Below are 23,227 nucleotides of genomic sequence, written 5' to 3'. Positions count from 1 at the left end.
AGCAGGGAGACTGTGGGAGTCTCTCGGTTAAGTCTATGGCTAAGAGCAGTTAAGGCATGGAATATTTACAGTCAGCTGAGAGAAAAATGGAGGGCAGATGAAATGGGTGCCAAGTCCCTAACAGTGTTGGGTGACGGTCCTGAAGGGAAGGATTAGGGCTGGGTAGGGGAAGGGATGTGTGCTGTCAGATTAAAACAAACAAACACACTTCTCTCCTCTAATTTCAGGAGGAAACAAAGCAAAAAGGGCCCCTCTTCCCTTTCTCACTCTCCAGAGTGTCTCCGCTGTCATTATATAGCTATAAAACACATGGGTTCTGGGCTCCTTGCTGATCTACCGCGTGTCACCCAGAGATCTGCAGGTTGATCCAAATCTACTTTCTGCCCACACCAGTGTACAGTACCATAGGGCAAGGGTCCCCTACATGCCCTCCAATGGCACCTGCGAAGGGGTCCTCAACGTGGTACCGATGAGCACCTGCAAATCTTTTTTTTATTCCCTCTCCCCCACTTTTTAAAAATATACATACATGGATTTGTATTTATCCATAGCAATGAATACTTATGAAATGCCTATATGTGAAAATACAGTTTTCTAGCAATTACACATAGCCTTGCTATTTCCCTCCACCCAATCCCTTTTGTTGCTATTTCTCTCCCTTCCCTGTTACGAGGCTTCTTCTTTCTCGCCCTTCCTGGCCCCTATCCTTGCTGTTCTCTTCCACTCACCCCTTTATTGTGCTGTTTCTCTTGACTCCCAGCCCCTAGCCTCCCTACTTTGCCCCCCCCCATTATTCTTCTTCTTGTTGTTGTTGTTGTTTACATTTCTATACTGCCCCATAGCTGAGGCTCTCTGGGCGGCTTACAAAAGTTAAAACATTAAAATACAATATACAAAGTTCTAAAACCATTTACATAAAAACATACAGACAATATATACAAACAACATGTAGCTAAAAACAACTTTGAAGTAAAAACAATTTTTTAAAAATCCAACAAAAACAGCACAGCTTAAAAACAGTATGCAAGAGTCAGCAAAAGGAACAGGAGTTCTGAAAAGGGAAGGCCTGCCGGAATAATAGCGTCTTTAATGCCTGCTTAAAAACCTTCAAAGAGGTCAGCAGGCATATTTCAACCTGCCGGTCATTCCACAACTGAGGGGCGGCAAAGGAGAAGGTCCTCTTTCATGGGGCTGCCAATGTCACATTAGGCAGCCGCAGCAGAGAGCCCTCAGAGGACCTGAGGTGGCAGACTGGGACGTAGGGGAGAAGGCGCTCCCTAAGGCACCTTGGACCTAGACCATGTAAGGCTTCAAAGGTAAGAACCAGCACTTTATATTTTGCTTGGAAACAAATTGGCAGCCAGTGTAAAGATTTTAAAACCGGTGTAATATGGTCTCCACGGGATGTCCCAGAGACCAATCTGGCTGCCCTATTTTTGTACCAGTTGAAGTTTCTGAACTAAATATACAGGCAGCCCCAAGTACAGAGCATTGCAGAAATCAAGCCTAGAGGTTACCAGCGCGTGCAGCACCATTACCAGGTCCACATGTTCCAGGAATGGGCATAGCTGGCGTATCTGCCGAAGCTGAAAACAGGCACTTCTCACCGTTGCCTCCACCTGGGGTGCCAGGAGCAGGGTTGGGTCAAGAAGCACCCCCAAGCTACGAACTTGCTCCTTCAGGGGGCATGCAACCCCATCCACAACTGGTTGACATACCTCAATACCTGAATTAGGACCCTTCTTTACCACGCCCCCACCTCTTTACCTCATTGTTTATCCCCCCTCCTAGCCTCACTTTCTCATCCCTCTACCCCTTTGCCATGCTATTTCGTTCTCCCTCCCAGCCTCTATCCTTGCTATTTTTTTCCTTCCACCTCTTTTGACTAGCCAGGTCCCCAAAGCAGCCGCTGTGTGACTAGCCACATCCTCTGTGGGAGCCATTTTGTAGTGGTGCCCACAGCAATTTCTCAAATTCCGACCCCTGCCATAGGGGACTGGCTTGGGGGTGATAGGGAAAGAAAAAAAAGCTGTCCATTCTCTCCCCACAGCAAGCGGGGGCCTAGAATAGGACAAGGCTCACAAACCAGGCTGGCTGGAGCCCTGAACAGGAGCACTTGTCTTAGGGGCAGGAATATACTCCAGTATTTTATTGCAGGTCTCAGTTGCACCACATTTTAAGAAGGATGCAGACAAACTGGAGAGGGTTCAGAGGAGGGCAACAAAGATGATGAGCGGACTGGAAACAAAGCCGTATGAAGTAATACAGAAAGAGCTGGGCATGCTTAGCCTTGAGAAGAGAAGACTGAGGGGAGATACGATAGCGCTCTTCAAGTACTTGAAAGGTTGTCACAGAGAGGAAGGCCGGGATCTCTTCTCTATCATCCCAGAGTGCAGGACACGGAATCATGGGCTCAAGTGACAGGAAGCCAGATTCTGGCTGAACATCAGGAAAAACTTCCTGACTGTTAGAGCAATACGACAATGGAGCCAATGACATAGGGAGGTGGTGGGCTCTCCCCCACTGGAGGCCTTCAGGATGAGGCTGGACAGCCACTTGTCAGGGATGCTCTGACTTGGATTCCTGCATTGTACAGGGGGTTGGACTCGATGGCCTTGTAGGCCCCTTCCAACCCTACTATTCTATGATTCTATGATCTTCAGGAGCTGTTCCAGTCCCAGGGTATGATTGGGTGGCACATGGTACTGCCGCTGAACTTGCTGTAGCTGAGCAGGTCTGGGTGTGATCAGTGCCTGGGTGGGACTTTTCCACCTTGAGATCTATTGGGGTAGGTGGGAGACAGGATGTACATGGGAGTGGGAAATCTATTGCGTGGGAGGGGTGACACCCTAAAGTACATGTTGCTGATCCATGAGGAGGATGGCTGTTGGGATGCTACTGGCTTTAGGCACCGGGCTTTATTGGTATCATTTTTGCAAGAAAGAAACTTGACAGCTGCAAAAGGGGAGGTTAAGAATACCATTCAACTGCGCAAAACCTTACATTTGCTCCATGCTGTGTTTGGAAGCACGATTTTTGGTGTTGAAAACTCTGCCTCAACTTCGCTGTGTTAGCAAGCTGTTTGCGTTTGTTAAAGTTCCAGCTGATGCCATCAGTGGTCTTAGATGATTGTTTTCAGGGTGAGCTGTGAACTCCCCAAGGTGGCCTTCCTCCACCTGGGCCCCTTGACCATAGCTCGGAATGATGGGAGTTGGAGTCCAACACACCTGGACAGCACCAGGTTGAGGAAGGCTGCCTGCTGTGAGTTACTGCATCTGTAGAATACTTTTCCCATTACTTGTTTGTCCTGTATATAAAGGTACAAGAGATGCTTAATCCAATCTTTACACTACATGAGGTTATTTTTAATGCTACAATATCCATGTGTGTGTCCTGATTCCTTGCCAGTATCCCAAGTTTTTGCTAACCTATGATTTCCCCCCATTCTTCGCACTCCTCATTAACTGCTGCATAATTACAAAAGCATTATATCATATGGCTGCATCGTTGGGGCTCTTTAACATAGAATTGCCCTAATTGGGATGCCCTGGCAGCTTCTCTATTGTCCCAGTAAAGCAGCTGCCAGTGGATATAAAAGGCCTTTAAGAGACCTTCTATTAAAATGGCTTAGTTGGCAGAAAAGAAAATCTTCTAAATATCATCTTTTGGTGATTTCTAACCATTTATGTAGTACTTCTCAAAGCCGGTGACAACTCTGAAAGGCTGGCCAGTATTATTCTCGCTCTAATGGGGGCAGGTTAGTGTGACTAAGAACCACTGCGATACCTTGTACTGTTCTTGTTAGCGCACTTCAAAAAGGATACTATCGAGTTGGAGAAAGTGCAGGAAAGGACAACCAAAATGATCAAGGGGCTGGTGCAACTCCCCTATGAGGAAAGGTACAATGCTACACAAAGGTTACACTTCTCTGCAGTGGCCCCATACCGTTGGAACAAGCTGCCGTTGGAGGTCCGCCATGCTCTGTCATTGCAGACTTTTAAGAAGGCCTTGAAAACATATTATTTTACCTTGGCCTTCTATTGATATGACTGCTGTTGTTGCTGTTACAGCTGTTAACATTGTTGTTGGTTTTATTGTTGGCTTTTGTTGTTTTTATGTTTTTATCACTTTGAATATTTTAACTGTTTTATTGTTGTAAGCCACCTTGGGAGGGCTTTTGCCCTGAAAGGCGGCCAAGAAATATTTTAAGTAAGTAAACAAATAATTTTGGGGCTGTGTAGCTTAGGAAAAAGGTAAGGGGAGACATGATAGAGTTGGATAAAATTATTCATCGTTTGGAGAAAGTGGGTAATTTTTCTCCCTCTCCCTAGAACCTGGGGACATGCAGTAAAGCTCAGGGGTGGGAGATTCAGGACAGATAAAAGGAAATACATAACACAGCACATAGTTAAACTATGGAATTCGCTGCCACAAGATGTAGTGGTAGCTGCCATCTTGGACAAATAGGTTTAGAGGATAAGGTTATTAATAGCTACTAGTCATGATGGATATATGTTACCTCCAGGGTCAGAGGCAGTACAGCTCTGTATACCAGTTGCTTGAGGCAATGGTGGCTGGCGACTCCATTTCCAGAGAGGTAGTGATTCCATTCTGGGTTTTAGTCCCCACCAGTGAAACCTCTAAAGGTGCTATCCAAGGTGCTGAACTTTAGCCCCAAAATGGGTTCAGCACCTTGGATAGCACCTTTCAAGTTTTGGCTGGTGGTAACTAAAACCCCCTAATAGAAGCACTGCCCCTTCAGGACTGGAGTCACCAGCTGCCAGTGGCTGGGGGTGCTATTGCATTCACATCCTACTTGGGGCTTCCCATAGGTAACTGGCTGGCTATGTGCAAGCAGAATGTTGGACCAGATAGAGCTTTGGTCTGATCCAGCAGGGCTCTTATGTTGTTATGCTTCCAGTGAGGGTTTGAAGTATGGATACCCTGATCACATCTTTGACCACAACCCTGTTTATAACCCTGTTTTGTGTATGTCTATCCTCTGTTTGTTGGGTCAGTAATTTTAAAAACTACCCTTCAGGTTTAAGTGCCATGCACCTTCATGAAATAGACACATTGTGCTCTGGTCTAGAAATGAAGCATAGGTTGCAAGGCAGAAATGGCAGGAAAACTTGCGCATCACCTCATATCTGTGGAAAATGCCTGCTTCAGGACTGGCTATACCATTCGGCAGCTGTTTTGAGGCATTGTGAAAGGGCAGCAAATCGGTTGTTTAATGTATTATTGCATTCTTTTTAATTCCAGGGAGGATTTGAAGCACTTGTGGGATTTCCTTAGGAGCCAAAATAACTTGACCGGCCTTGGGTCAGTCTGCGCACCTTGACTGTGGGAGTGGAGAGTGCCGTTGCCACCCTGCTTCAGGCGGCAAGATGTCTTGGGCTCATACTGCCAGCTGTGTAGGAAAATCATGATGTGAAATCATAGATAGGGCCCATTCTAGTTGTATAAGGTGGTAACACTCATTTGCTTTGCGATTGCAGGTGAAGGACCTGACCAGGTTTTTGGACCCAGCTGGCCTTGGTGTGATCAGCTTTGAAGACTTCTATCGGGGCATCTCAGCTATCAGAAGCGGAGGTCAGTTTATTTTTATGCATTTGGATAAAAGAGAAGCAAAATGGGTCAGCAGCTTGGAAGGAAGCCCATCCTACATTTCCTGAATCCTTTGTATTGAGTCTTTTCCTGACATCGTTAATCTCCCCCCTCTGGGATATTCAAGGCTCCTTCCTGGAAATGCCAATGATCTTTTAAAAAGATGAACAGAGATAAGGAAAAGTATGTACATAGTAATCTACCCAATTTCTTGTTGTTGTTGTTGTTCAGTCGTTCAGTCGTGTCTGACTCTTCATGACCCCATGGACCATAGCACGCCAGGCCTTCCTGTCCCGCACTCTCTCCTGCAGTGTGCTCAAGTCCATACCCAATTTCTTAGCAGGAGATAAATCTGTTCCCAATTTCCAGTGGGTTTCGCTAATAAGTACAGACACCGGGCTTGCTTGCACATCACACTAAACCATGGTTTAGTGAGATGTGTGTGAGCCTGCTGTTCCTCCCCTCTCTTTCTCCCATGTGGCTGGAGGTGGAATTCAGCAGCTTCCCCTCTTCCCCCCATTTTTTCCTGAATCTTGGCTTGTTGGGTTGTCCAGACCAGGGATTGTAATTTATTATGAACTCTGGTCAGTTTCAAAACAAGCCACCTTAAGGTCCTGATTTCTGGAGGCCAGCATGTTAAAACTAACCAGAGTTTGTTATAAGCCACAACCCCTGGTCCCCATGACCTGATAAGCCAATGTTCAGGGAAAGTGAAACTAAAAGCTGCTGAAGTCTTCTTTCTGTCTTCACAAGGGGAGCGCATGAGTCTGAGGCTTGTAGCAGCTCCTTCGAGCTCATGCACGTCTTGCTAAACCATGGTTTGCATGATGTGCAAAGTGGCCCACGAGAATGATTTGACAAGTGCTGGGCGCTCTTCAATTCTTATTTTTAACAGTAAAACTAGTTATTCCACTGTGCTTGTTAGACTTTCATCTCTAGGGCTTTGCTGTTTTGAATAGACGTATGATGCCCCCTCCCAACTGTGTGTCTTTCTGGGAGACTACCCATAATTCTGGGGCTAGGTGTGCTCTCTGGACATATTTGCTCTACAAGCTCCCTTTGGCCGGCCACCCTCTCCCTCTCACACACAGTGATCTAGATTGTGAGATTAGATGGTTTAGGGGCTGAAACAGATAATACCTGGACTCCCTTCCATCGCTGTCTGTTCTGACACAGAGGGCTAGGTAGGAGGTGGTCACCCTTCTCATGCATCATGGAGTTATCCTGAATATCTGCGTTTGGGATGATGTACTCAGGCCTGCATGTTCATCTTTTGGTAAACTGCCATCATGCCAACAGAGCAGCTGTAGAGATGTAGCTAATTCCACAGCTTTGCCCAATCTAGTTTTGGCCTACGCCTCCCATCAGCCCTACCCATTGGCCAGGGTGGGTGGGGCTGATGGGAGTTGTAGTCCAACATATCTGAAGGGCACCAGGCTGGGGAAGGTGTAGTTAATTTGTCTCTCTCTCTCTCTTTTTTTTTTTTTAATGAATAATGGGTGCTAGATTACTGATGCTTTTCAGTTTTATCATTAACTTGCCTGTCCTCCTCTCCCCCACTGTCAGGATTGATTCTAAGCGCAGGGAGATAGTTAGCAGCTCAGATTCAGAAGAGGAACAGCCAGAACCGGGGGATGCATTTTCCCAAGCCAGTTCAGATATGGGTAGGCGTGCTTCTCAGGTTACTAACTACCAGATGGCTGGGCCTGAAGCCCCCCACTTGCCCCCCCTCTGTGAGAAGCCAGGAGGAGGAGGAGGAGAGTGGGGGCTGTGACCTAAGAGATGCTAGACTGCAGCGCAGAGCTAAGAGGGAAATGTCAGGGGCGGAGCTCAGACAGTCGACCCGGTTAGCGATGCGTGAAAGGCGACGTAGGGAAGCATCACTGGAAGGGCGGGACATCCCTCCCTAAGTTAGTCTAGCCAGCAAGTCTCACTTCAAACTGTAGGCAAGTCAGTGTTCCCATTTGAATCCTCTGGAGGCATTCCTGTGTAGCCTGAGAGTCTTTGAGGATTTGCATCTGTAATGAACCTGTTGATAATGAATTAAAGGCCTGAGACTGAAGACTCTGTGTGTGTGTGTGTGTGTGTGTGTGTGTGCATCAGGAAAGAGGGGGCCCAAGGGAGACATGACACCCATGCCCCCTGCCTTGCCTTTCTCAGGGCAGTATCCAACGGTGCCATTCCACAAACTCCAAAGGCACTAGCGGAGCTCCGCCGAATCTTCCTGTTGCGGAAATGGTTGCCTATTACACTTGCGCAAACATGGTTGCACAAGCAGTTCTGCATTATGCTTGTGTAGCATGTCGTGCAACCGGTTGCACAGGAGTTATGCACGATGGGTTGCACACTGGTTTGCACAACAGGCTCACAAGCAAAATGCACAGCCGCTTGCGCAAACGTGCTTGCGCAAACGTAACTTTAGTCAGATTCTTCTGCTGCGCATAGTTCAGAACCTAGTTCCCGCTAGTGCAACGTCATTTGTGCTGACGGAACGACACAGTTGGATGCTGCCTTAAATGTCTGAAGCTGATCCCACCTGAAGGAGCTGGGCCAGAACTCGGCGCTAGCGATTCTACTATGCATGACAAAGGTCTGGGGTTCAATTGCTGGGATCTCTGGTTGAACGAAGGGTCTTTAAAAGGACTCTGCCTGACTTTCTGATGACACGCAGCCCTGTTATCATCTCTACAGTAGATGATAACAGGGCTGCACGGACCAGTGGCCTGTCTCTGACAGCTGCATATGTGCACCTTTGGTAATTGTATATGTATATATGTAATTGTATATGTATATATGTAATTGTATATGTGCACCTTTGGTAATTGTGGTCCAGCTTAATTTCTGAATGGTTGTGGCCCAGCCACTTCTGTGGCGATCCAGGTATAGCTATGCTTATTAGCCATTCCTCCCCGCCCCCGGTACTGTGATTAAGAAAATATGTTTTCTTTTGCTTTCACAAATAACACTCCATTTTACCCGCCCCAACCCCCGCCACCCTGCTGCCCCAGGAAAAGCAGAGGTGAAACTGGAGGGTCATGACGTCGTTTAAAGAACCCGTAAACAACCATGAGTAAGGAATGACAAACGCAAAATAAATCCCGTATTCCCGTGCAATGAATAAAAAGGTATGGAGGTTTCTGCTTTTCAATAGGCCGCTTTATCCTTTTGTATTACTGCCCAGGAGGACTGAAGCCTTTGTGCTCCGCCCCACAACCATCTGCATTCCTTCCCCCGGCCCCTTGCTCTGCAAGCATTCCAAAGGAAACAAACGTCTCTGGATTCTTCCAAGACCGACAGCAGAACTACCTCTGTACACCTGTGTGAGCCCCGCAGGGGCATGTCCCATGATAAACTGCCAGTTCAAAGGGCCCTCCAGGATTGTGGGGGGTGGCAGTCTAGACTGGAGTGTTCTTTATTACTCCCTTTAGAACAGCTTTCTCGGAGGCATGGCTTCGAGTTCCCTTTCCATAATTCATTGCTTGCAGTGTAGCAGTGTTGTGTTAATTGGATAGCAATAGAAGTCCTGACAAAGCCTTTGCTTCAGGGCTGCCTTAACTTTTATGGTCTGTCTTCGGAGTTGATTGGTTCTGTGCTTGTTGCTTTCCCCCCCTTTTTTGTTCAGTGTGGCAGACAAATTTGTTGTATGGCAGACAACCAGCATAACTTGGATTCCCCGCCCCCCTCCTTAAACAACTCCAGGCACTGAATTATTTTTAAGCCTATTGCTTGGTACCTCCTCCTGATGGTGTGTGGTATTGGAGCAGCAGGGAAAGGCTGCACCTAATCTGTTAGGGCTTTTTGTTGTGGCACCCCGGCTCTGGAATGAGCTCCCTAGTGAGGTTCGCCTGGTGCCTACACTGTATTCCTTTCGGCGCCAGGTGAAGACCTTTTTGTTTTCCCAGGCATTTTAGTATTTTAGCTTTCTAAATTTTTATCTTTGCTGTTTTAAATCTGTATTTTGAACTCCTGCACTGCTTCTAGGTTTTATTGTGGTTGTATTGTTATATTGTGGTTTTAATGTTCTATATATTTTAAATTGTTTTATTGTGTGCTGTTTGATTTTAATTTTTGTAAACCTCCCAGAGAGCTTCGGCTACTGGGCGGTATAGAAATGAAAAATAAATAAATAAATAAATAAATCTGGAGTGGTGCCCTGCAGTGCACCTTGAGAGCTTTTCTACACAGGGCTGTTAATCCTCTGTATCTACTTTCGGTTTTGTCGCAGAATTGAGATCTGAGCTCTACACAAAGAGCTTTTCTTTTCTGCTTTTCTGCTACATAACCTATAGGTGGTACTGTGCAATAGTGGAAAAACACAATTACACAAGTAGGAAAATATGTTTTCTTTCGTGTTCACAAATAATGCTCCATTTTACCCGCTCTAACAAAACCCATTAATCTGCCCAGCAAGCTTTGGTTATGGGGCAGTATATAAAAGTAATAAATAATAATAATAATTAAAGTGCTCTTAAAAAACAGAAGTAAAATGGGAAGGTCATGACGTTGTTTAAAACCCCCATAAACAACCGTGAGTGAGGAATGACAAACTCACGATAAATGCCTTGTGTAGAAAATCTCTCAGACACATGGATAATGTGGAAACAGCGGCTAAGACCCAAAGAGCTACTTTGGGTGCGTATACAATCATGGGCTCCTAAAGGAAATCAACCCTGAGTGCTCATTGGAAGGACAGATACTGAAGCTGAAGCTAAAATATTTTGGCCACCTAATGCGAAGAGAAAACTCTCTGGAAAAGACCCTGATGCTGGGAAAGAATGAAGGCAAACGGAGAAGGGGACGGCAGAGGATGAGATGGCTAGATAGCATCACGGATGCAATTAATATGGACTTGAGCACGCTCCGGGAGAGAGCGCAGGACAGGAAGGCCTGGCGTGCTATGATCCATGGGGTCACGAAGAGTCGGACACGACTGAATGACTGAACAACAACAATCATGGGCATGAGCCATTACACATTTGGGAATTTGAAAAACTGCTGTGGGCACCATTACAAAATGGCTCTCACAGAGGATATGGCTAGTCACGTGATGGCTGCCGTGGGGTCCTGGGTAGTCAAAAGAAGAGTGTGTGTGTGTTGGGAGGAGGGAAATAACAAGTCTAGGGTCTGGGAGAGACGGGGAAATAGCAATGTAAAGGGGCAGAGGGGGGAGAAAGAGCAAGGTTAGAGGATAGAAATGGCAAGAAAGAAGGCAAGGGATGGGGAAGGGGGAGAAATAGTAAGAAAAACGGTTGGGGGAGAGAAATAGTGAGGCTAGAGACTGCGACCGGGGAGAAAGCGAGCAAAGGGGAAAGATCTGTGTGGGCAGAAGATTGGGTGGGGCCAGAAAGCAATGCTTTTCTTCTGTGTCTGCCCGCCAGCACCTGATCTACAGCAAGTTCAGGAACAGGAAGAAGATGGTGCCCTAACATTTTCCAAAGTTTTTATTTTAAAAATTGGGGGGGGGCAGGGGGCAGGGAATGGAGAACTCCGTAGGCGCTGCGTTAGGGACTCCTACATAACAGGGATAGAAATTGCCTCTCCTCACACAGGTTAGTTTCCCCCTCCCCCCCCTTGGTTAGTGATAACCATGGTTCAGTTTTCCATCTGCATTGGTGCTAACCATGGCTAGCTTTAAACCACGGTTTGCAAGGCACTTCCTTCCCTAGTTTAAAACCTACACTGGTACTTGGAAGTTCAGGTGAAGAATTGTACAGGACAAACCATGTCATAATATGCTACAAAAGCATCCATTTTAAAAATGTAAAAGCTCTACTTGAATGCCATGGTTCAAACTGTCACTTGACTGAAACGGTTTGAGGTTACTAGGTGGGAGGGCTCTGAAACTGAAGTAATGAAGCACATGGATGGCACCGTGGAGACATAATGCTGTGCCATTAATGCATGAGGGCAGCTGGGGATTTGTGCTTGCTCAAACCCTTCCACTCACAAAGTGTGCTCAGGGTCTCCTCCCGGTTATTAGGAGATGTGTAGGACTGTATTGGCACCAGGCCCCTGTCGTCTCCCCTTTTCCCCGTCTTCTGCCTGAAATGGGGCCAGTTCTGAATGTGAATTCCACCCCCCACCCCCCCAGTATCAAGCAACATGGTAAGTGAAATGTAATGTTGCCATGTGAATTGTTCGCTCTAGATGGGTCTTGAGTAAGGTGAGAGCCAGTATGATATAGTGGTTAATGTTGGACTGGGGAGACCCGGGTTCAAGTCCCCACTCGGCCATGAAGGTCACTGGGTGACTTTAGGCCAGTCACAGACTCTCAGCCGAACCTACCTTGCAAGGTTGTTGTGAGGATAAAATGAGGAGGAGGAGGAGAAGGAGAATCATGTACACCTCCTTGGGCTTCTTGGAGGAAAGGCAGGATATAGATAGGAACATCGGAAGCTGCCATATACTGAGTCAGACCGTAGGGCCATCTAGCCAGTATTGTTGACACTGACTGGCAGTGTCTTGTCAGGGTTTCAGGCAGGAATTTTTCCAGCCCTGCCTGGAGTTGCTAAGGATTGAACCTGGGACCGTTTGCATGCAAAACTGAGCTACAGCCCCTCCCCTAAATAAGCCCCCCCACAGCCCCTCAATAAATAATGTGTGGCATTTTCTCCCCCCCCCCACCCCCCACCCCAGTAGCTGGAATGTGAATTAGTATGTGTGTTTTTAATTTACTACATTGTATAAACATATATCTCATCAGGTATAGGTAGTATTGAAAACAAGTTCTGCCTTCTGTTCCTGTTTTGTCTGCCCTTCACTAAGATGGCGGCCAGATGATGACTCTCCCCCTTCATGCCAGTATTGTGACAGATAACCAAGATGACAAGATTGTCACAGCCGCTCTGGCCACCACGGAAACTGTTCTGGCAAACATATGACTTCCAAGCCACATTGCGCATGAATGTAATTTGTAAATTTTGAAGGGATGGTGCTTGTCGTGAGCCTAAGGAAAGGCCAAAAATGCAGGCAGCTCTGTTGATCCATCTCAACAAACCGAGGCTAGCTGTTTTCATGTCTGTTATGAGCCGGCTGGTTGTTTGTAAAGCTGATGGTCTTAACTGCCCATTCAGAACCAAGCCACCCCAAAATACTTTGCATTACAACAGGGATAGCTGATAACAATATGTCTTTGCTGGCAAAATCCCTTTCTCCCCCATCCTTGTGAGGATCGCAGCTAAGAGGAAACACGAAAGCCTGAGGTGGGTGACAGATGACGCTGTCAGGGTTGTATCTGAGCCCATAGAATCCCAAAGCAGATCTGATTCTGAGGAGGAGAGACAATTCGTGGGGGACGATTTCTCTCAGACTTCAGAGGCGCAGCTGGAGGGGGAGCTCCCCCCCATCTCACATCCCTGGGAGCGACAGTGAACCAGGTGTAGAAAGGGAGGGACAACCTGAACTTTTAGACATGAGGCACAGGCGCAGGCACAAGCGAGAGATCGCAGGGGCCGAGCTTTGGCGCTCAGCCCGATTGGCTCGACGTCAACAGCTTTGCCCAGAAGCATCACGGGAGAGGAGGAGGTCTTCCCCTCCCACCCCGTAAGATCAGAGAATTGCTGCGATTTTCCAAAACGGAGATCAGCTTACGCCCTAACCCTTAGAAACCCCTAGATGGCTGTTCCTTTGTAGTTTCTCCGAGTCTCAAGCAATTAGCATCTGTATGCCTCATTAGGATAAACGGAATTAAAGCCTTGGAAAGCAGCCCTTTTGTCTGAGTGTTGATTCTGGCTATTGGAGAATTCAGTAGGCACCAGGGGCGCTCTTGACAGACGCCATTGTCCCTGCTAACCAAAAAGTCCCAACGTTTTGACCCTGCAAGCCACTGGAACACCGACTGTTACTCCTACCGTGCGAGTAGGATAAGACACCAAAGTATTGTGGAATTCCTGACCGAAGTAGAAGACTCAACACTCCATGCACATGAGATATACATTGCAAACGAGAAAAGGCATTATGTCTGAATTCAACACATTGCAAGGGGAATGTAGGGTTTTGAGCACTCAACAGGCATCACGCCCCACCCATTCCTTAAGCGATGCATGTTACGTTTCTATATTCTTGGCTCTCTTGGAAGTAGGTGGTAATGTGAAAATGAGTGTAGCAGGGGTGGGGAACCTCTTTTGGGCCAAGGGACGAATTGGTTCCGGGCAAGTGCGTCCGGGGTCACATCCAAACGGGTACCCATGGAGGGTTTTTAAAAGCATAACTGCAGTGGGAGAGGCGCAGTCTTTTTTGGAGGAGGAGCAGCGTGGGCCTAAGGGAACCCTCTTACCTCTGATCAGTGATTGGAGATTAGGTAGGGAAGCCAACGGGCCAGAAGTCTGGATGTCTCTCCCCCCCCCCCCCCCGCCCCAAGTATAGCGACTGGGTTTCTTGGCCGTTAGGCAAGGAACAGAATTGCTCGGCTGATGTACCATGACCAGCCAGTGCTTCTCCTGTGGATGGGAGTTCTGTGACTCACTTCTGATAATGTTTGGAGGTGGCTTTGCACGGATGGGACTCCCCCGCCAGTTCTGATTTAAGGGGGAAGCAAGAGAGGCGCAGATCCTGACCCCAATCTGGCAGTCTTGGGGCATGATGTGCTTCATAATCCCTCTCCCCACCCCACCCTCAAACTGTTGAGTTGGCTCTCTCTGTGCTTAAAGCTTGCACTGAGACTGCCTGAAGCAAGCAGCTTTTGCTGACTAATATCACAACAGAAAGCACAAGATGCAACTGGCAACAAACACAATATTTTTTTTTTGTATACCTAGCCTTTCCTGCTAGTCTGGTGACAAATACTACCCCCACCCCAGCGATATATCTGCATTGCAGATTGCTTCCTCTCTGCTTAAGAGAAACTGGCATTTGTTCCATCACATGGGTGGTTGGAAACTCCCTGGCTTGGACTTCATTAGGTTTTACAACGGTATCAAATGATTGGAAGCTACTCTGGGCAGGGATTGTGGTGCGTGGGTAGGCATAGGAGCAAAAGCTGTCCTCTGTTCAGATGTGAATGTGCTGAACCTAGATCTACACAGCTTACAGAATGCGGTGGCACAGTCCCAAAGTGATAGCAGGGACTGTACCACTTCAGATTGCAGGTAAAGGATTAAATCTGCAAACCATTTTTAAGGAAAAGTTCCTTGCAAGTGGAAAGCTAGCACACTGGGGAGAGAGCAGAGCTAAAACCTTTCTCCTTGATGGACCTAGAAAAACCTTTCTACTTGCTGGAGTGTTTTTGTTTTTAAACAAGCTTTAGAAAACATTCTCTCACCTAAAGCTATCAATTTGGAATATGGGACAATGTTAAGCTATCTCATCCTTCCCCAATCTGGTGCCCTCCAGATGTGTTGGACTACAACTCTCAGCATTCCCTAGCCAAGATCCCCCAGCCAGGATCAGTCTTGATACAGATTCTTGCGGTACCCTACTTATGTCCATCCCTTTTGAGAACTGTTCATTTAGTCCTATTCTCTGTTTCCTGTTCTTTAACCAGTTACTGATCCATATAGTCACCCAGTATTTTTAAAAAGCCTTTTGTGAAAGTGCCCAGTATGCTCGTAGGTTCTACTTAAAAATATTTTTGTATACATATGGATGAGAAATTATAGATAAACCTGGATATGTAATATTTATACAACTTTGCTGCTGCTGCTCCTTGAAAGATTCCTAGCCATGCTTTGAAATGATTTTGGTGCGTGCGTTTGTTAGCCCTTCAAATTACCTTAAAACCACTACTGCTTATGAAGATTCTTCCTGCCTGTAGTGACTGTAAGTGGAACACATACTTTGATTCGTTTACCAAGCTGCCAGCAGTGATCCAGGAAGCTGCAGTGACTGCAAAATTGAGCATAACTCTACATGAAACCAAATTTTGTACCTGATCACCTTTTTTTGTTAGAGTGGGTGTGTATGCATGCATATCTCTGGGCAAAAACTGTTGAGATTTTCAGCAGCAAGGAAGATTAAATTTTCATCACATCCCCGAAACAGACCTGAATCTTAGGGCTTAAGCATGATTTAGCTCTCTGATTGTGGCACGTACTTCCTTTTCGAGTTCTTTTATAGCATCTTGGGAACTAAGTTTATGGACTCACACCACTGAGGTGGATGCATTTAGCAAGTAGCATACCTTCATCCTAAAAATTCTGTACATTCTGTGCTCTGTACTAAAAAAAGAAACACCTTCCAAATTCTGTGTCATGGCTAAATTATGCGAATTTGCTTGGTTTGCATACTATCTTGTTTTTTGTACAAATTATGCTGTGCAGTTCTTACTGCGTAACATGGGACTAAGGCAGAAGTGGGCAACTTGTAGGCTAAAACATCGGGGGGGGGGCACAACTCCCTTCAGCCCTAGCCAGCATAGCCAGTGGTGAAAGATGATGGGAGTTGTAAGCCAGAACATCTGGAGGGCCACAAGTTGCTCACCTCTGGACTAAGGAGAGATACAGAGTACTGAAGCCTGACACCCAGCTACAGAGAGTCTCCGGACCTAGAGAAGCAGCTGAAATCGATTTCGGCAGACACTACCTTTGCAGTTGCAAGCGTGTCCTTGCAGCTATTAAGGACTAAAAACTTGCATTGTTAAAAAAAGCAAGTGAGAGAGAAAGAAACCTGAGATTCTTAGGAAGGCAAATTCCATGCCCAACAGTGCATTCTACACTTTTGTCTATTTTCCTATGGAATCATGGTGCACACCCTACTAACCTATTTTTGTGACCTTTAAGTATTCCATGCTTGTTAGAGGCACAAGGCTATTTCAGCTGGGTAGGAGTCTTATTAATAACAGGACTTGGAACTTTGCCATTTGATTCATTGGAGTTAATTAAGTCACCTTAATCCAGTGACTTAATTAATCCAGGTCCAGTGGCTGCCTTGAGCATGACAAGTTTTCACATTTGGAAAAGGGTCTTGGTATTCACAGAGGTGGCTATCTTGGATAGCACCTTAAAAAAAAAAAACCAAAACCAAAACAACCACCCACCATCCTGATGGGGATGGCATGAGCAGCCATCCAGAATGGCTCCAAGATGGTGCAGCCCATGACTATTGTGCACTCTTTCTTGAGCAGTTACACACTCTGGCAGCAAGCATCTTGGACCAGGTGGTGGTTCGCCATGCCTCCAGAATTCAGTGTGCACAAGCAAAGCCTTGATCTGTCCCTCATGTAGGCAGAACCAGTCCAGTTGGACAGGTAAGCTGCAGCACTGGGTGCTGGTACTTGGGTTTCCCCAGCAAACCTGTTCACAGAGAGAGAATTAAATATGTTTGGAGGGCAGGTGTTGTGTCTTGAATGGCTCTGTCTTGGGTTGGGTTCACACATGCGCACACACTGTTTGTTTGCTTTACACTAGATTGCTGTTTGCTTGATGGATGTGTGAACTAACTCGACTGCAAAGCATTTTGTTTTTTGGGACACAGCAGTTCTCTCTTTGGTGGTCAGACTTTGGCCAATTCACACATGCAAGGCACTGCTCGCTGTTGCAGTCATCAAGTGATGGATATGCATGGGTGACTCCCTGACTGTGAAAGTCAGACTTTATGGCCTGGTTTGCACATAATTGCTAACCCATGGTTTATGTAACCCATGGTTTATGTAACCCATGGTTTGTTGCTCTACCCAGGATTTGTCTGGCAGTCAACTGAACACACTTTGTTTTTTCTCAATCCTTGGGTTATTTGTTTTTCCTCCACCGTCTCCCACTCTCTCCCTGTATCCCAAATGTCTTTGTGGTGCAGTAGTATTGGCATGTAGAGTGGCAGGTTTTTTGTTTGTTTGTTTTTACCACTCTTGCCTGCTCCCTCTGTAGCCTGGTGAAACAGTCCATGGTTCTTGGTTCACACGTAACACAAACCAATGATGTAAACAACCCAGAGTTCACAACCCAACAATAAACCATGGGTTCTCTTTCTGGGTGGTTCATCATGATGTGCAAACACAGCTTGTTAACAATAACCCAGCATTCAACACTCCATAACCATGGGTTAGCTTTATGTGTGAACCAGGCCAATACGTTTCGTTAATTATATTCCATGGAACGTTGCTTTGTGCCTTTCACCAGTGCTCTGGTTTTCATAGTCTTTACTAGCTAGCTTGGCAGGGGACATGCATGGCCCAAACCAACAAGGCAGATGATCGAGCACATTGACCTAGTTTCTCCAAGAGGAGAAACAGCAAGAAAGCTTGGAACAGTGACGTCGTTCTGCCTTTATTGCTGCAAATCCACCGTCAGGATGGCAGAAAAGTACTCAGATGTGCGCTGGCGAGATCATTGCTCTGACACCAAAGCCTTGAGGCTCCAACTGAATGAAAGGTTTGCCGAACAGGCTCCAATATTGTTGAACGGTGCTGTCTTCTCCCCCCCACCCCTTTTTCAATTGCTACTGTCTCTACTGTAAAGCAGTAGAGTTCTATAACTCAGCAGTTATGGGAGAAATGCTGGGCTCAGTGGGCATGTGGGTAATCCAAGGTGACTATTCTTAATCATGATTAAGACTCAGCCTACTCTTACAGGCCTCAGGGCAGCTTGTAGGGCTGAACTTGTTCCACTTCAGTAATAGAACTGCTTCGTTTGCCTTCAGATGTGTTCTGTGATGCTTGTATATGCCTCTTTTCCTTAGGTTTTCAAAGCACTTCACTTTGGCGCAGTTCTTGCAACAGCCCTGTAGCAGGGGTTATTATTCCCATGTTGCAGCTGGGAGGACCGAGGCCAAGTGAGGTGGTGATTTGCTAAGCTCACTGAATGAGTTTGGGCTGAACGGAGGCTCGAACATCTGCGAGGCTTACTACATCACACTCTCAGTTGCAGTGCTATACTGGTCTGGCCTTGTCATCTCTTAGTGTCTGTCTGTGCCTCTCTGAAGAGCTTCACTTGGTTGTCGTAGAATAGCCTTCATAGAATAGCCTTCCCCAAGCTGGTGTCTTTCAGATGCTTTTCACTACAATTCCCATCACCTCCAGCTAGGATGGCCATTGGACTACTGGCTGAGATGATGGGAGTTGTAGTCCAACACATCTGGAGCATGCTAGGTTGGGGAACACAGAGGGGGCAGAAGAGAACCTTGTTGAAACCCCTTTGTAAAATCTTAATTTAAATCCTTTAAAGCAGGCGTGTTGGATCTCAGACCTGTGGGGGAACTCTGGCCCACCTGGGGTCCCAGTGGGTTTCCCAGCTTGGTAATTTCCTGACTTTTGTAAGTCTCCCCGCAGCCCAATTCTGACAGGTTGAAATGCCTCCCCTAAAGCTTGATTACCAGCATCAAGAGCTTTAAAGTAAAATGTGCTGGTGTTTTTGGTATTTCTGGTAGTTTTCTCCCCCTTTTGCCTTTGGCTCCACCCACCACTGGAATGTGGCCCCTGAGTGCTTTTCCGAAAATGAATTTGGCCCCTGGGCTAAAAGAGGTGCAACTCCTAAATTCTATAGGACGGCACTCTGAGCTGTGTTGCTGTTTAGGGTGTTTCTTACATTTTTAATTCTCCCCTCGACCTCTCCAAAGGAACTGAATGACGCTTTATTTTGCAAGCGAAAAGTCTTTCCGGTATCCAGGGGCTGCATTTGCTCTCTGGCCTGGCACTGAGGCAGGTGGAGTGTTGACTGTCCAAGGCCTTCTTGCTTCTCTTGTCTGGTCCTGTCTCCACAATCTGTGGTTAGAAGAAGAGCTTGTCGCCTTGTCGTAGCTCACAGGCTGCCTTATTCACACCATTCTGGGCTTGGCTGTCTGGTTCCCAGGTGCCACGGATGGCAATTATAGTGATTGTCGTAATTTAGAGACATTTCCTTACAAGAAACATTGGGATGGGGATTTGGAAGTGATCCCTAGAGAGTGGGGTGAGGGAGTGGAGCCGGGGCTGGCTGAGGGAGCCCCAGCAAAGAACTGTGCATGGTTGTAACTACATTTAATAAAACCACCATGTTATCTTCTTAAGATATGGACCCAAACTTATTGCATGGTGTCAGAAGTGGAGGCCACAGGGCTTCTGAAGCTGTGTAGCTTTCTTCTGCCTTGGGCTGGCTGAGTACAAGTAATGCTGCCGCAGCTGATTTCATGCTCCTGAAAGCATCTATTGTTCTAAGTTGTTCCTATGTGAAGCAATGGGAGAAAAACACACATGAAAACACACACACATGAAAATACACACACACACGGCTCTGGTCCTGATCAGCAGGTTGCTTTCTCCTGCCCTTGCTCCTTTCCCAAAAGTTATCATATTGCCCCCTGCCCCCAAACTACTTTAGAGGAAAATGGATATTGGGTTCATGTTACTGTAGCAAGCAAAGCAAACTGAGGCAGTTGCATCTATTAGAGCTGTAGGATCTGGTTCCTGGGTGTTAAGACTCATAGTATTGAGAGAGGTGAAGAATGTGAGCTATGAGTCAGGTTGACTATCTCCCCACCTCACCCCCCCCCCAATTTTGAATTTAAAACATGGAATAATTTTGGCGTGGCTGCGAAGAGATCCTCTGCTGCCTGTTAGGAATGGATATGTTTTGGCTAGAGATGTGAAGGCATGGGGAGAAAACATGGAAAAATTGGTGGGGTGGGGTGCCGGAAGCAACAACAAAATGTTCTGGGATTTTTTCCCCAGGGCTTTTTTGGATGGGAGTGGGGGGGAAGTTGCTTTTTCCTTAATTTTTCCCGTGCTCCCCCCCCCCCCCGCCGCCATTCTTTTTTTCAGGCCCTCACATCTGTAGTTCTGGCCATTGCTGTCCACTCAGGAGCCAGCCCAGGCCATTTTGCTGCCTGAGGCAAAAGACAAGAAGCCCACCTCATGCCAATTCTACATACGGAAGCCAACCAGTCTTCTTCAATGCCGTCAACGAGACAGCCTCCTCCACCGACCCTGAAGGCAGGAGGCGAGCTTAGGGGGATACAGGAAAGGCTACATGGCACAGACAGCTCCGCCCTCCAACACTTCACAGCTGCTTCCTGTCCCTCAGCATCTTTCACCCAAGGCAGCCACCTCATGGTAGGGCCGGTCCTGAGCCCACCCTTTCAGCCCTCATCACTCTCGCCTTCCGCGCCTTAACTTGCTTGCAGGACTAGTAAACTAGGGCCTCTGAGAGGCAGCTGGGTTTACAGCACCACTCTAAAACGTTGGAATGCCTTCCCCAAGGGTTAGGGTCTTTGGCTTCTTCCCTTTTGCCTCTGGCCCAGCCCGACCACTGGGATGCGGCCCCCGAAAGCTTCTCTGAAATGGAATTAAGCCCTTGGTTTAGACAATACTGAGCTAGCTGGTTTGATTGGGTAGAAGGCAGTTTCCTATGAGAACACAACAAGAGTTAAGATGCATTAATGCTTCTGGTGGTTCCACATGGACCTGTGGCCTGATTGAAGTCCATCAGGAGAAGAGCCAATTGCCTGCCTTTGGAGGTCAGGCAAGCGGCAGCCTTGTGTTGTCTCCAGCAAAACGTCGTTATTTCAGGAAGTCTTCCTTGAGTGACTGGCTGTGATTTTATCAGAACTCGGTTTATCAGTACTGTGTTTCTTTTTTAAAACAGTAACTGTTTTAACATGGTTTGTATTCTTTTATCTATCTGCTGTTCACCACTCCAGAATCTTTTGATGTGGAGTAGTATACAAATACTGTAAACAAATAAATTAAAATAAATAATAAATTAAGTATTTCTGTCTCTGCATTTGCTTTTTTCGGGACCTGCTTGGGGTATAGCAATAAGAACCTCGGGTCTCAGTTTGTGCAAATGCTTCCTTGTCGTGCCGATGCTCCCGTTCCGGCTGTTGAATTTCCGAGCACACCAGCGCAGTGAAGTCTCAGTCAACGAGAGCCAGTGTAGTGTAGTGGTGAGAGTGACGGACTGGGAGCCAGAAGATCCGGGTTCTAGTCCCCACTTGGCCATGGAAGCTCACTGGGTGACTTTGGGCCAGTCACAGACTCTCAGCCCAACCTACCTCACAGGGTTGTTGTTGTGAGGATACAACGGAGAGGAGGAGGATAATGTAAGCCGCCTTAGGTTCCTTGCAAGAGGAAAAAAGGCGGGGTATAAATGCAATCATAAATAATAATAAAAAAATAAAACTGTGCTTGACAGCGCATGTGCTTACAATGTGAAGATGGGGAGGCCTTTGTGGGTCTGTGTCACTGATGAGCAGCAAGGAGAGTGTGTGTGTGTGTGTGTATAATGCTCATTTGGTCAGGAATTCAAAAGCTTAATGTGGCCTATTGTGTCAGAGGGACGAGCTGGCGAGGTCTCCATGGCAACCTCAACTGTACAAAATGCACCATATGCGCTTGAGGAGGGAGGTGAAGAGCCCCCGCCGTGCGCAACGCGATAATGAGTTGAGTAGATAACTCGACCCATGTTGAGCTTGTCTGTTCTGTACTGTTACTGCTGATGCGTGAGGAGATTGGTCTGCTGCCCGGCACCCTGGTGTCTCTTAGTTGCTGCTCCAGAAGAAAGCCCTGGCAATGAGTGGCATGGGTGGGGTGGGCAAAGGGGGCACCAGCCGACCTTTTGAGGCGCTAATGATCAAAATGATGGACGTTGGACTATGTAATAACAGTTTTTTTAGGCATTCAAAAAAGATGGTGTTGATGTGGTGAAGCGGAGCAGAGCATCAAAGCAAAGATCATATCTCCCCTACAAATAGGATTTGTACCAATCCAACCAGCATGGCTTCTCCCAGAGAATCCTGGGAATTGTAGTTTAGGAGTGTCAAGATTCCTTCTGCCAGACATCACTAGTTGATGTTCTTCCTCTCAACCTGCCTGCCACGACTACAGCTCTGAGTTATCTGGAGAGTAGGGATGATTATTAAACTAGTTTAGATCTGTAGCATAAGATATGCCCAAAGGAACAGTTCCAGTATTTGTAAGAAAAATTCTGGAAGGGTGGCCGTGTTAGTCTACTGCAGCAAAAACAAGGTGTCTTGTGTCACCTTAAAGACTAACAAATTCATTCTTGCATAAACTTCCATGGTCTATAGTCCACTTCATTAGATGCATGGATTTTTATCAAGAGTTCCAGGTATATATACAGTAGATGTGGTGGTGGGTTTTTTTTTTTTTTAACACCGTATGTATTGTATATATACCTGAAACTCTTGATGACACCTAATGGATCTGATGAAATGGACTACAATCCACAAAAACTTATGTCAGAAAAGGGTGCAATGCTATGCATGTTTAGACAGAAAAAAGTTCTACAACTCCCAGCGTTTCCCAGCCAGCTGTCCTGTACATGCATAGCATTGCATCCTAAACGTGTTAGACTTTAAGGTACTACAAGACACTGTGGTATTTTTAAAAACTCTTTTCTCTGAACTGGATTATGAACAGTCTGTCTTTTACTGAAGGGAGCTGGTTGTGTAATGCTCTAGAGAAAAGATGGAGTGAGCTCTTAATGTGGGCTAGTTAAAAGCTTCTGGATGAGAAATGTAAAGAAAATAGACAGTGAGCGTCCCCAGTTGTTCCATCAGACTTGGTGTAGTGGACAATGTGTCAGATCCATAAAAGGGAATACTTGGGTTCAAATCCCTGTTTTTCCCATGAAACTCACTGGGATCGATGCTGGATGATTTTGGCATCTCCGCTTTTCAACATTTTAACTTTTAATTTAACTCTTGTGCAGCTCCTATTCATGCATTTCTGGAAGGACCCCAATGGCTCTCA

The 23,227-nt window shown here is 46.5% G+C and overlaps 1 protein-coding gene across 1 annotated transcript in view; it reads left to right on the top strand.

Moving 5' to 3' along the window:
* Positions 1–23,227, top strand: part of RAB11FIP3 (RAB11 family interacting protein 3) — a 138,121-nt gene that overhangs the window by 44,684 nt on the left and 70,210 nt on the right. Inside the window, exon 2 of the mRNA XM_084818787.1 lies at positions 5,502–5,595. Within this exon, the coding sequence (XP_084674913.1) occupies positions 5,502–5,595 (94 nt within the window). The remainder of the gene's footprint in view (positions 1–5,501; positions 5,596–23,227) is intronic.

This window comes from Heloderma suspectum, chromosome 12 (assembly GCF_057233095.1).
Source record: "Heloderma suspectum isolate Gila_16-S chromosome 12, 16-S_ref, whole genome shotgun sequence".
NCBI classification, from domain to species: Eukaryota; Metazoa; Chordata; class Lepidosauria; order Squamata; family Helodermatidae; genus Heloderma; species Heloderma suspectum.
This window is presented reverse-complemented; position numbering and strand designations above follow the sequence as displayed.